Source organism: Thunnus albacares, chromosome 6, assembly GCF_914725855.1.
Source record: "Thunnus albacares chromosome 6, fThuAlb1.1, whole genome shotgun sequence".
NCBI classification, from domain to species: Eukaryota; Metazoa; Chordata; class Actinopteri; order Scombriformes; family Scombridae; genus Thunnus; species Thunnus albacares.
Window position 1 is genome coordinate 10816239 of NC_058111.1, and position 13555 is coordinate 10829793.

The 13555-nt window shown below is 40.7% G+C and overlaps 1 protein-coding gene across 11 annotated transcripts in view; it reads left to right on the top strand.

The window, feature by feature from the left end:
• robo2 (roundabout, axon guidance receptor, homolog 2 (Drosophila)) overlaps positions 1–13555 on the top strand; it is a 343248-nt gene that overhangs the window by 167578 nt on the left and 162115 nt on the right. The window contains exon 1 of one of the 11 annotated variants that reach the window (XM_044355126.1): positions 12217–12992. The exons of the other annotated variants lie outside the window; for them this stretch is intronic. Within the exon in view, the coding sequence (XP_044211061.1) occupies positions 12938–12992 (55 nt within the window). The 5' untranslated portion in view covers positions 12217–12937. Of the gene's footprint in view, positions 1–12216; positions 12993–13555 lie in introns of those variants that run through there. 11 annotated transcript variants of the gene reach the window in all.

Sequence of the window (13555 nt, forward strand, 5' to 3'; positions counted from 1 at the left end):
CTGATGCAAAACGACTATACACATTACTAGTGATGTTTGGGTTCAGACACTATAGTAAGCATAACAAATGTTAGAGGCAGAATTTGTAATGTGGCTGGGATAAAAGAGAGAGTGAACATCCACTGTCAGAAGAAAGAGCTATTCTTGGAGGAAGAGACAGTATGATACAGTGTGGGTTGAAAGTAAGCCAGATTAGACAACAAAGGCAATGGAAAATAGTAATTTAGTACCGCATTAAAACAGATTATGGAATGTGCAAAAATGCTCTTTGATGATTGCTTACAACTTTGATGTTTACCAGCTTCAGTTAATGTAGGACATACAGTATCTATGAAAAATAACATCTTTGATGGATGTTAGATTTAAGCAGAAGTGCAGTCTCACTAAGCTTCCCATTGTTTGGCCTCATTCTATCACCTCTAACTGTGCTCCGTAGCACAAATAAATTAGAAGAAAGTGCAGCATTGCCTTTTTTTGTGCCATTTTACTATGTAAATGAGTAGTTTGACTAATATGCTTTGTTTCATTTTCCAGTTAGGCATCTTGTTTACTGTTTAAAACCCAAAGTTCTGTAATATCAGTCAGTGCATGTGGTACAGTATAGCATGTTCAGAGATATTTACAACATTTAATATGCAGCCAAACACATGAATAAAGTGAGGTTATGATTAACATGCTATATAACTATAAAGCATTTTAAATACCAATGCAGCATTTTTGTTTTGATGACATTATGGATTTATAGGCTGCTATTGAGCACCCTTTGTGTATTCATAGCTTTCAGGTCTGTTTGGTTTAATGTCCCAGTGCTGCCGGCAGTATTTGTGGCATGGTGCGAAGTCTGACTTCTTCAGTGCTTAGACTCGGCCCGTAATGGCTCTGCTGGGACAGAGTGAAAGTGCTTCTTCAGCGCTCATTAATGGAGCAAATTGAACAGGTCTCCCGGCCTAGCTCTATAATGAGGGCCTCCCTCTCCTCTGCCCCTTACTTCTACCATCATCCTGCAGTCTATTGTTCACCTACAGTTAGGGTCAGAGCTGCCGAGCAGTAATTGTATCACTCTGACCCTCTTTTGGTTTTTATTTTGTCACAGAGACCTGCTCTTTATTGGGTGCAGGCCATCCCTCAGGTTGTAAAAGCCACAGTGCCCCTCCTCCCATACCTAGGGACAGGGGTGCTCCCTGCCTGCCTGCCAGCGATCAATATGCCACTGTCGTTAACTGGATTTGTTGCTGTGGTGCTTGCTTATGAGGCAGCAATTAGAGTGTGAAGTGGCAAGGCCAGGGTACGAGGCTGTGGCCGTGCAAGGCGTGGCCCTGGGGGATGGAAATGTCAGGGGCACAAGCCCAGTTTCATTAGGGCCTGAGGAGACTATGACGATCCATACTGTCTGTGTAATTCATTCAGCTGAGGGGGGTTCGAATTATTTGTGAGAGACAGTTAGCAAACACAGAAAGAGGTCACAGGTTAGGAGTTGCTGTGGACACTTGCTTGCTGTGAAATCCACTTACACCCTGTGGAATCCACTTACATGCCTCCATTGTTTTATTACCAGATCAGTGGTTTGAGCGAAGCTTAGCCTGAATGATACAGCTGAGCTGCAGCCTGTTGTCATGAACCAACTCTACTGTCAGTCACAAACGAAATCAATCTGTCGCTCAGTAAGGTGCTTCAACGTGTTTTCTGTATGTTCCATAAAGTAGCTTTTTGCCAGTCTCCTTCTTCATCTCCTACTGTTTTTTCCTCTGTGTATATGGGTTTCTGTTAGTGTGTGTGTGTGTGTGTGTGTGTGTGCGCTTGTGAGATCATGCCTAAAAATAATTATAGGTCAGCATGGTCATGTCCAGCGTCATCTGTGTCAGACCATCCACTGAGCTCTGATCGGTGACATTGAAGCATTTATGGCGGTTGGAGTGCCTGGGGGCCCCCGGTGTCTGAATATTTCTCTTCCCCAAAAGGGTCATGGTGTCCCTGGACTAGCACGGGGAAGGGGAACTCTAATGCGTCATCTGAGGTTGACTCTGACCTGAGGCTCTAAATCACTTTCCATTTTGGGGGACAATTAAATTTGAACCTCTGATGTGTACTGGCATCAATTGATTCTGTCAATAGCACTCAGCATACAGGGGCGGGGCCGTCTGTTTAAGTGGAATACCCCTCAAAATCAAAAAGTTGATGTGTTTTATTTAATCCAGTGGTAAAAGCAGTCCAAAGAGTGTCAATAAATGAGAGCCAAATGTAAATGACCATTTTCAAGACTAAACATCTAAAATTAGGTTTTGTTTTTGTCACTTCGTAACAATATAATGCTTAAACTTGCTTTAGTGATTGTATAGAAGATTGTTTATATGTCAATGTCCAAATAAGTTTTCTATTATAATTTCACTGTTCACAACCACAGTAAGTCATCCTGTGTAGTCTCAAATTGCTCCATGGAGCTGTACATGGCAACACCGCAGACTAAAGGAGGCAACAAATTTTAGTTTCTGGCAATAGGGGACAACAGATGTTCACCACACATCAAACTGTCCCAGGCCACAGGGTTACCAAATATGAATATTGAGATTAATGTTTCCCCCTTTAACACCTGACTAAAGGTGAGGATCACAGCAGACAATTTAAAGGACTTGAGGGGATAATATTGTTTTTCTAGTCATGATTACAGCCAGTTAATAGTGTACAGAGGGGACAGGGAGACTGGAAAGGTTTGGGACAAGAGAGAAGGTGAGAGGAGCAGGTTTCATTCTGGGCTCCATTCCAAAAGTGAGTGCATGGTTGAGAGTGTGTAAAAAAAAACAGCCTTTTAGCATATAAAAGCTGAATTTTGTATGAAACACAGTTTATACACTCATTTTCCCTGAAAATGAGATTCTGTTGCTGCAATGGGTACATTATAATGTCAGTCATTGACAATACAGACATTAGGCATAATATTTATTATACATTTTAAAATTACACAGACATGCACACACACAAAGAGTTTTCAACACATTATGGAGAAAGTAAAAAGTCTTATGTCAAAGTTGTTGGGACTTGAAACAGTAAGATTGCTGCCAAGATATTTCTTTAGATTCTTTGAGTTTTCAGAAATTTACAGAAATTCTGTCAACCACTCTGACTTTCTCTAGTGAGCGGCTGCTCTGCTACAGACCAAAGAAAGTTACAGTATTTTCATACTGGCAAAAAAACATGAGCTCTTGCACAATATAATAGCATCAAAAATATAACGCAACCCAATCCAATAAATACTGCCCTTACTAAATAAACTAACACATAAATACTATATTGAAGTGTGACACTCATAGTATAATGTCATTTCCACATACTTTTGTTGCCTTCTTAAGCAGAAAATAAATTTCAAGCCTTCCCACAACTGGATTGTCTAACAATCCTTAAATACTGTTTATTGATCACATGCCACCACTAGAAAGCTGGTCTAATTAAACTTAACTTCATGCTCACACCCACACTTCCTCTAACAAAGAATAATAAATATTCAGAGTAGCTAATTCCAGGAAAGGTGCCAGCACTATTACACAGAAATAGCTGGTACATGACTAAAAAACACATTTGATAATGGAGGAATTCATTTTTAGTTTAGCCCATAGTAACATACAGTAGAAGGGTTCAGGGACACTAATGCAGATGCAATTTAACACAGTATGTCAACATAACCAATTTTGGACTGGACAGAAAATTTACATGATTGATAGGCTAGCACATATGTGCTCATATAAGTGTGACCATGTTGGCATGAGGCAAAGTGCTAGCAATCATACTAATACTACCAACTCATCTGAAAGCTTTTCCACGATAATCTCTTCCTCATTCTCCTCATATTGAAAACACATTTCTTTAGTTAAATTGTTTGCCAAAATAAAAACTAGAATAGGAAATATACAATATATATATATATATACTGTTTTTACATGGGAGAAACTCAACAGGATAATAATGGTATTTTTGATTAGATAAAATGTACCTCAGACATTTCAATGTGTTGTGCTGTCTGTCTTGTAAAGTGTATTTTCCTCAACAAGACTTATAAATTCTTTGTCCTTGTTGAGGATATTTATGCCAAGTTAACATTCCCAACAATGGGGAAAGAAATTATTATGAATTAAAGTTGTTGATAGCTTAAATATACAATCTCAAAAATCTCTGTTTCATTCTCTTTGGTGGCACCATAAGGCGTTAAGCAGTAAAGCAGGTGTGTTTGGACCTATCTTGACCTCACTCCCAGAGATCCAAACAGTGTCACTGTTAGGGATGCGCAGAGAGCCCAGTATTTGTATTTGTATCTGTATTTGTTGAGGCAGAAAGATTATTTGTATTTGTATTTGTATTTGGATAAAAGTGTAAATAGGTTTAACAATCCTGTTTTTGTTAAAGTGTTGCTGTGTGATGTCACGCTAGCACAAGTGAATTGAAGAGCGAGTCTGTTGCGTTAGGTCTGCCTACTCTCTCTGGCGGATCAACCAATGGGTGATGGAAAACGCGTCACTAACTACACCGCTGTGTGATTTGAATGCATGACGGGAAAGACGCCAGCGACACCCAGTTCGTAATAATCATAATATTGTAAATGCAAGAGCTTTCATCAGCAGGCCATAGGCTCAGTCACCATTGAGATTTGAGACATTTGAGATTATAATACTTACTACTATAAATAATACTTATACTTTAAATAAATCCATTTATTTGGGTGCTTTATTAGGGTTACTTGGGCATTCATGGGACCAACTGTGCCCTTACAGAATTCCCTGCAGAGTTAATGAAAACAAATAACTTCCTTTTTAAACAGAGACAGTGGACTGACACAGAAGGTTTACTCATGCCAAACATGAAACCACTCTTCAGTCCAGTCTTAGAGATTTACAAACCAGAGGAAATAGAGCCTTGCTAATGTTGTCTGTAGCTGTGTGCCTGAGTAGGAGGACTGCAGAGAGGAAGGACAATGTCCTAACTGATAAGGAGGTTGGAGAGATACTTGAGAAGCTCTTGTCCTCCCTTCCTCTCATTGCCTCCCTTCTGACTAGTCAGGGCTCAAGTATTCACTTCTCACTCATTAGCGTCTGCTGCCCATCGCTCACTGAACCAAACTGTTTACCCTGTCCTGTCATGGCAATGAGTAGCACCCTGTTATCAAGGTCTGCTCTAGGTGGGGGATGACAGTTGTGATGAGTTTCCACAGAGGCAGATTAAGCAGCTACGCTCAGGAAAAAGTAGGCCAGCTAATTAGCTTCAGCTCTCAGGACCCCGGCAGTGGGCTGTTTTTCACGTAGACAGGGAAATTCCATAAATGACAGGAATGTAGTTGAAGAAGGAGAGCTGGAATATGTAATAAGAGTGGGGGGAAACGAGAATTTGACACAAAATAAAAAAAAAAAGAAGGAAGGAGACAGATCATCCCATGAAGTTAACTTTGGATTCCTTGCAATTGAACCTATCTCATATAGTGTACTTTACTGCAACTTTTTATGCTAGTGGCATGGACCCATAGGTGGAAATTTGGTACGGACATCCATATTCCTGGACCTCAGGGGTGTACTGGGAAAGAAATTCACCCCTGGACTTATCTGCTGGGACTGAGGGGTGGGGGGGGTTAAGTACAGTATATAACTAGGTTGTGATTGGCCAGTGAGCCTCATCCCGGGACACACATGCAGCATGCTCTCATGCACACCCTGAATGACGGGCACACAGAGAGTGCCAGTAAAGAGACAGACAGGGCGGTCCACCAGCCCACGAATGCAGTGGCCCACTGGGATTTGGACCATAGTGCCAATGGCAGGTCAATGTTTTCACTTGTCCAGTGAAATATTGCAACATCTTTCAGCTGGATCGACACAAAGTTTTGTACTGACATCATGGTTCCCAGAGGTTGAAAATTAACAGAACCAAAAACATTCTCATCAGCCTCAGTCATAGTTTGTGTTTAGTGCTAATTAGCAAATGTTAGCATGTTAAAACTCTGAACAAAGGTGGTGAGCATGGTAAACATTATACCTGTTAAGTATCAGCATGTTATACAGACACACTTTCTCATTCAAGTGAATGGAAACGTGTGTTTTGACTGGTACTGTATATTAGCATTTATATTGTGAGCAAGTTAGCATTTAGCTCAATGCATCACTGTGCCTTAGGGTTATGCTTGAAAATAATTTGTTGTCGAAGCCTGCTTTCACAGAGAGGGATGAGACGAGTCCCTCCTGGAAGACATTCAGAGTGTTTACACTCATTTGTACACATCAAAAGTGACAGAAATTGTTGTGTAAAGAATGAAAAAAGCTTGAGAGAAGTTCAGTCCCTGGCTATTTTAGCTACTCTGCATGCCTGGCCAATCTCTGCATGGAGTTGGTGTGGATGTGGGATTGTTGGTTTCAGAAAGTTCAGAAATAGTCAAGCACAGCCCCTCAAATTTCAATGTTGGAAAGATGTGGGGAGAAGGGGTTTCTGAAGCTGTTGGACCATCCAACAAGCAATTCTGATGAGACATACTGGCAACTTTAGTACTGCCTTACAGAGCTGCTAGCATAGCTGTGGACTCTTAGAGTTGTTTACGTTTTTTAAGAGGGTTGCAGCCAGATTTACTTAAGTTTCTTAGTAGCTACTTTGAAAAGATCTTTTCAAGTAAACTAATTTGAATGTTAGTTTATGTTGAGCAAAGAATATTTGTTTTTTTTTAATAACTTTTCCATGATTAGTCAGTGTAGTATTTTCTTCAAGATCTTCAAATATCTGCTGGTTTGTCTTGACTGCAGCATGCTTTATATTGCTAGCTACAGTATGCCATAGTCATCTCCTCAAACATCCTAATTCTAAATGTTGCTGAAGCACGGTTGGCTGAAGAAAAAGTTCCATGTTCCTAAAAATAGTTACGGTACGTGTCTACATCTTAATAGCCATGGAAACACGTGAATATTGTTTACTGTGTCCCATACCTTTGCTTCATAGATTCTGCATGTTCTCATGAATTTGCAAACAAAATCACATATCGTAAGCTAGCTATTTAGTACCAACCTCTACATGAAAGTGAGAGACAAGAACAGGAAATGACACAGCCAAACTCAATGTGAAAAGCAAGAATTCTAACACAGTAATCCCCAGTTTTGCAACATTTGATAGGGTGCCCCTATCTCACTTCCTGTGCCTTTCAGTGAACTCAGAGGAAGACAGAGCGATGCATTACATACAGTCCTGCTGATAGAAGCCTCTCTCCACACTGAGCTCAGGTGTCATGTCCTCCATACTTTCTCCATCTGCCCTACCTCCTCCTTAAGCCCCTCTGAGGGAGTATCAGTGAGCACGGAATTTAACATGTGTCACACTGACTTCCATTAAATGTTTTATTGCAGAGAATAAACCCAGATCTGCTGTTTTATGTCTCCCAAAACCTGAGTTCTTAGAAATGTCTCCCTTGTTCATGTATCACATTCAAACCACAAGCCTAAATAGCAAAAGCTGTCCTAGTCGCCGAGGCTTGGCCAGCAGCGAGGGTGCAGCCTGCCACATTTCTGGACAGAGATTATGCTGAATCCTTTCTCAGTAGTCATCTACCCTTTTCTAACAGCATGGATCTTATTCACTCCTGGGTGGTGTGATTTGCATTGTTGAACAATGCATCATAGTGAGAGGTTTGTCACTTTTTCAGCATAATGTGATATTGGGTTGTGTGTATTAAAGAGTCGAAGGAGAGGGAAGAAACAGAGATATCTAATAGATCTATGGACTCTTTGTCATGCTGGAGTGGAATCCGTTAAACTTGCTAAATAAGAAAGTAATATTTCAGTGAATGTTAACGCGCATGTAGGGATGTGTTTATGAGTTATGAGTGTGCTGTGTTGTGCTTGTGCTCTGTGTGTATTTGTGTCTGTCACTGTATTGTATAGAAATGATTGTGTCAGTGTGTGTGCCTGTGTGGGTGTTATTGCCGAGGATAGTGCGGAGCAGAGCACAGCTTAATATCTATGTTTGACATAGAGTCCCATTAATAAGGGTCTGATCCGAGCCCAGTGACAGGACTGCTGACAGAGGAGGATCATGGGGAAGAATCATGCCCTGCTGAGGGAGCCTGGGTTGCAGGTAGGCCCATTCTGCCTTCCCCAGGTGTCATTACGGATGCTGGGGAGGGAGCAGAGGAGGGAGGGCCACTACTGACATCTACATTAATCACCCCTCTACACATCGTCCCCCTCCACACACCGCCTCCCTCTACCTCCAGCTCCTAATCATCCCTACACAGAGACCTAAACCCAGTAAGGGGATACTCAGCCATGAAAGATATCCAGCTAAGAGCTCCCCAAATACCACTCTGATCTGATCATGAGTGATGTTGCTACCTGAACCTCTGACCTGGCACACAATTAAAAACACTTTCCTCTTTCTCCCTCAGACACGCAGAAGAAGCAGCTTTGGTGAAACTACACATTTTGTCACTGTCTGCATTTGATTCATAGTTTGCATTGGAATTGCACCGTAGTTACATGCAATTAAAATGCAGCAAATGTCTCTGCTGGAATGTGTACTCTCCAAACCCCCATAGTGTGTGCTGCTGTTGTACACTCCTGATTGTCTCATAGATATCACACTCTCCACTTGGGGACCCCCTATTGATCCTCAGCTGTGCTTTTATCTACAAAAAACAACAACGCTGCAGCACTTTATGTTCACATTGCCTCACTATAAATTGAGCCACCAGATAAAAGATTTTTAATCAGCAACACAAAATATTAGAGGATGTACTGATTAAAGAGTGCAGCACTACAGATCTAAAAGTGATAAAAACCGCACACTCTGCTTAAAGTTTTTTCTGTCTTTTGTTGAAAAGCAATAAAACAATTTTTTTTTTGTATTTTATTGTAGTAATACAAGAAATGTATTTAACTTAATTTTGCCACAGATGCCAGTGGATTTTAGGAATCAACTTGGCCGATTGAAGTCATGTCACTTAAGAAGTGGACGAGGATTGATGTGGGTCAAGCTAAACAACCTTCATAATGAATGGGTCCACACAGGATCCATCAATGAGCAGATGTTACAGGGACAATAAAAGGGGGAATTATCTGATTGATTATTTGTTTTAATTCAGTTAAAAACACATAATTACACAAAATGTGACAGTAATTGCGACATGATTAGTTTCAGTTAAAACAAATGGTCCACCTCAGCATATGGTGGTAAACTCAAATTGTTTTTGCAGGGATGGAAAAAAGAAATAATTGCATAAAAGACTATTTTTTCCTCCATGTTTTTAATATCTTTGGTTCCATCTGTGTTATTGATGCACTTTTTCTAAACAACTACTCATGCTTTGCTTTGCCCTCAATGACATCACATTCTTTTATGTGTGGCTCATACCTCATCTGCATCCTCTCAGTTTTCAAATGAAAGAACTCATCAACCTAGAAAACCCTGTTTGTCCGTAATATTATGAATGTCACCCTAATAAAAGATCTGTGACGTTCGTCCAACAGTGAAGCATAAGCTCATATTAGAGTATCTGTGAATTATCAGTCCATGGCTTAGCCCTTAACATGCCTTATCCTGAATAAACACAGCCTCCACTTTAATTAAAATAAATCCACTTTCAGCTTATATTTAGAAACCGGGGGAATATCGCTGCCTCTGCTGCAGATACAGTGATTGAAAGTGGGGAACAAAAGGCTGGGCTTGAGGGAGAATTACACTCTACTTACTTTTCCATCAATGAAGCCATACACTCTGTTGTTTATGTTTGAAGTGGGCTTTTCTTCTTAGTAAATGACCTTTCTCCAGTTCCCTTTTTTCTCTCTTTTATTTGCCTCAAACCTTCAGCAACACTGATGACACAATAAATTTTTGTTTGGCTTTGTGTGTGTGTGTGTGTATGTGTGTGTGTGTGTGGTTTCATGCATCTGTTAGAAACTAGGACAGCATGGAAGCACTGAGAAGACACCATTTGCATGCAGCTCACAAACATATTAAAATATGAAGACAAATCACTGTGTCTGGCCAGCTGACAGCGCAGTCTGCAATGGGAGCTGGCTAGCAAACTTACAACATGTTGCAGTCCCAGTCAGGCCTTTATAGGGCAAGCTTGAACACGCAGCTTGACAAACAAATGGAAGAAAAAAAAAACCAAAACATGAGCAGTCAAAGCTATTATTAAAGGCGATAGAAGTGGTTTCCTTTGCCAAAGCGATCCTGTCATGGTGTCTCTATATTTTTTTTATTGTTATTGTATTTATCATGGGCGGCTGTGGCTCAGGAGGTAGAGCGGGTCATCTATTAATCAGAAGGTCCGTGGCTCAGTCCCCCGCTCCTCCAGTCCGCATGTTGAAGTGTCCTTGGGCAAGATACTGAACCCCAAATTGAGTGTGTGTGTGTGTGTGTGTGTGTGTGTGTGTGTGTGTGTGAATGAGCATTAGAAATATTGTAAAACTCTCTATCGCTCCTGATGAGCAGGTTGGCACCTTGCATGGCAGCCTCCGCCATCAGTGTGTGAGTGTTGTTGTGTGTTATGTGTTGTAAAGCACTTTGAGTGGTTGATAGACTAGAAAAGCACTATATAAATGCAGTCCATTTACCTTTCCATTTACTGGGAGAGTATGGTTTTCACAGACACCCTCAGGGCAAATACTGTGAGTTCTGAGGGCTTTGTTCTATGGCTGACTTTGAAGGAAATCATAAAATGGGAAATCCAAAACTTTTAGGTTGTGCTCCTGCTCGTGTTGCATCTGCTCAGGTAGAAAAACAAAGGGGGCTACTTGTTAGATCGTGTCTTTCATCTCTATATCTTCATCTGGTCATCCTTTGTTCCATTGTTATTTATATATATGTTAAGTTAATAGTGTATATAACCACAGTATTTGCAATGTGTAAGTTTTTTGGATAAAATGATGAATCATTTTCCATTCTTTGTACTCTGTGAGGGAAGAAAAAGACTGTAGTCACCTTTTTAAAATGTAATATTTTAATATATTTTTTGGAAAACTGTTGGTGATTACAACCCCCTTGAAGTGATGCTGCATATTCATCTTGTGTTCTTATAACATATAAGTGACTTATTTTTGTATTACCATGTATTGAAGGAAATTCTCTGGTGTTTACCAAATCTGCTTACTTCTGCTGTTGGAAATAACAGAAACATGCATGTGAGGGAACAACACTGTTATTCATGTTGATTTAGAAAATATTGCTTTTGGGGCTGCATATGCTGTGTCCTCTTCTCTCACCAAGGGGAGTATTACTAAGCCTGGTGACAAGACGCTTGCTATAACTGACACCAGTAGGGGGAGCTCACAGCTCACAGCTCACTCTATAATTAACTGGTGAAGCAACATGAAGGAGGTTGCTGGGCAATAGTGCAGAGCACATACACAACCCCCCTACTCGCTCTCTCTGAACCTCAACATTGCTTGTGTCACGACTGCTGTGTCCACCTATATTATCGAAATTTGTCCATAATTTGAGAATAGATTGTGATGATTTTTTTCTGTGCTTGCTGCTTTCTGCCTTACGTCTGTGCACTTTGCCCTGAAAAAGACTCATGCTGTATGTATAGTATTGTTGGTATGCAGACAGGCTGCCTCTCTCCTTGTCTTGGTGCACAGCCTCAGTCAATCAGTCATTGATTTCTGACAGCGATCATATTTACAATTCTGCTTCTAAATACACAATCATCCACATACTATTCAGCGTATTCCTTCACTGCACCTTTGATATGCCTACATTCACATATGGAGTCAAGTGATTAGTAATCACCATATTCTGAAAGAGTGACTCATATTTTTCACACCTCTTCTCTGCATAATTCTCATTTTCCAAATATTTTTTCTACCATAAAAAGCTATGCTATATGTTATCACATATGCTACCTGTTGGGTGTTTTTTTTTTTTTTTTGCCCAAGGCACCACCTTACTGTACTACAGATAAGTAGTACAGTAAAGCTATAAATGAGCTACATAAATTAAAGTAAAAATCCAAATGTTTGTAAACGGGGTTTATGTGGGTTTACCATCCACTCCACTGCATCCCCGCTTACATTACACAGGGTCCTAATTTGCCTGTAGAAAGGGGGTCACTTCTTTTTTTCTTCACAACTTCAGACAGATTTGGACTGAGATCCAAGTACCCTTCGACTTCCCTTCCTCTCAGCCTACTACTCCCTTCCCTTCTCGCTGCTGTCTTCCCGCACCGATCCCGTGTTTTGTGCAAGTGTGTCAAGCTTTCAGTGTGGTGGGCTGCGGGCTGTGCCGGGTGCGCATAGACCGTGCGCTCCTAGCGGCAGCGCTGTTGAAACCAAGAGGCAGAGAGAGAGAAGGAGGATATTGAACTGACTTATAGTATGAGTATACATTTACAGCGCCTTATCCCAAGCTAAGCACATGGGTCTTTTGGGAGCGGGTTCCCTTTGTAATAAAACAACTTTTTGGGAATGCATGAGAGTTGAAGGCTGGTTTCCAATCACTATCAGCCGAGCCATGTGTTGTGATGTGAGACATCGCTGAAGATTTGAAAGGTGCCCGAGACGCGTCTGAAGGAACCGAGGACCTGCGGAGAATAAGTGCATAGCCTACGCTTGTTTTCCAGCGTGGACTTTTAAATTTGTTGTCTCCCCCGGCTCTGTTGGCTTCAGCTTGTACAGTAGGTCATCTCGGAGAAATAGCAGAGATTGCGGATGAACTCGCGGGGCAAGCGGGGATAATACTCAAAGACCGAGAGTTTGGTTTCAAGGTTTGGTGGATATGTTTACCCCTAGCAGCTCCGGGTGAGGTGACCTACTGATAAATGGATCCTCTCAATTTCTGGACATTGAAACTGTCTTTTGTCAGTAACTAGGACCTGTACCCAACTCCCCGAAACACGGAATAGACTTGCCTGGCATTTTGCACATATTTTTCTGCAGTGAATTCGAGAATTTGCGCGCCAGCCGTGGATGTTTAATATGCTAGTATGGGTCCGCTAGCGTTCATCCTTGTTGGTGGATTACTGTATTTTCAAGTTGATGGTAAGTTTCCCAGCCTGTGTTGTTCTGTAAAACTTTTTTCTGTCATGTTTTAAATATATGCAGGTTTGTTTTGCACACACTTCTCCTGGCGCTACCTTTGGCACTTCTCTCGTTATTTTACACAGGTTTGCGTGTAATAAATATTGTGAATGTTAGTTTTTACTTCGTTTCCCAGGAAAATACACTCAATTTATTACATATATTTTAAGAGAGTTTGGATCATTTAATAACTGTAATTTCATCAACTACGCAGTTATCAGGATAATACTGTTGATATCTAAGATAGATAAGTATGTATAAATATATTTCCTTATCATTATCTCAGCAGTTACTGTTCAACGCCCGTTTCTTCATAAACCATATAAACTGAAAGTAATACATGAACAAGGGCAGTTCAGCAGATTCAACAGATTTCTCTTCCACTGGAGCTAATTATCGCCTTTCAGGAGGTTAAAATTAGGGCAGAGATGATATGATTTTTTTCCCTTCTCTGTAATAGAATATGCAGTCTTTTTTATTGAATATGATGAAAATATTATGACCAAAAGGACCAGGTTGAAAAT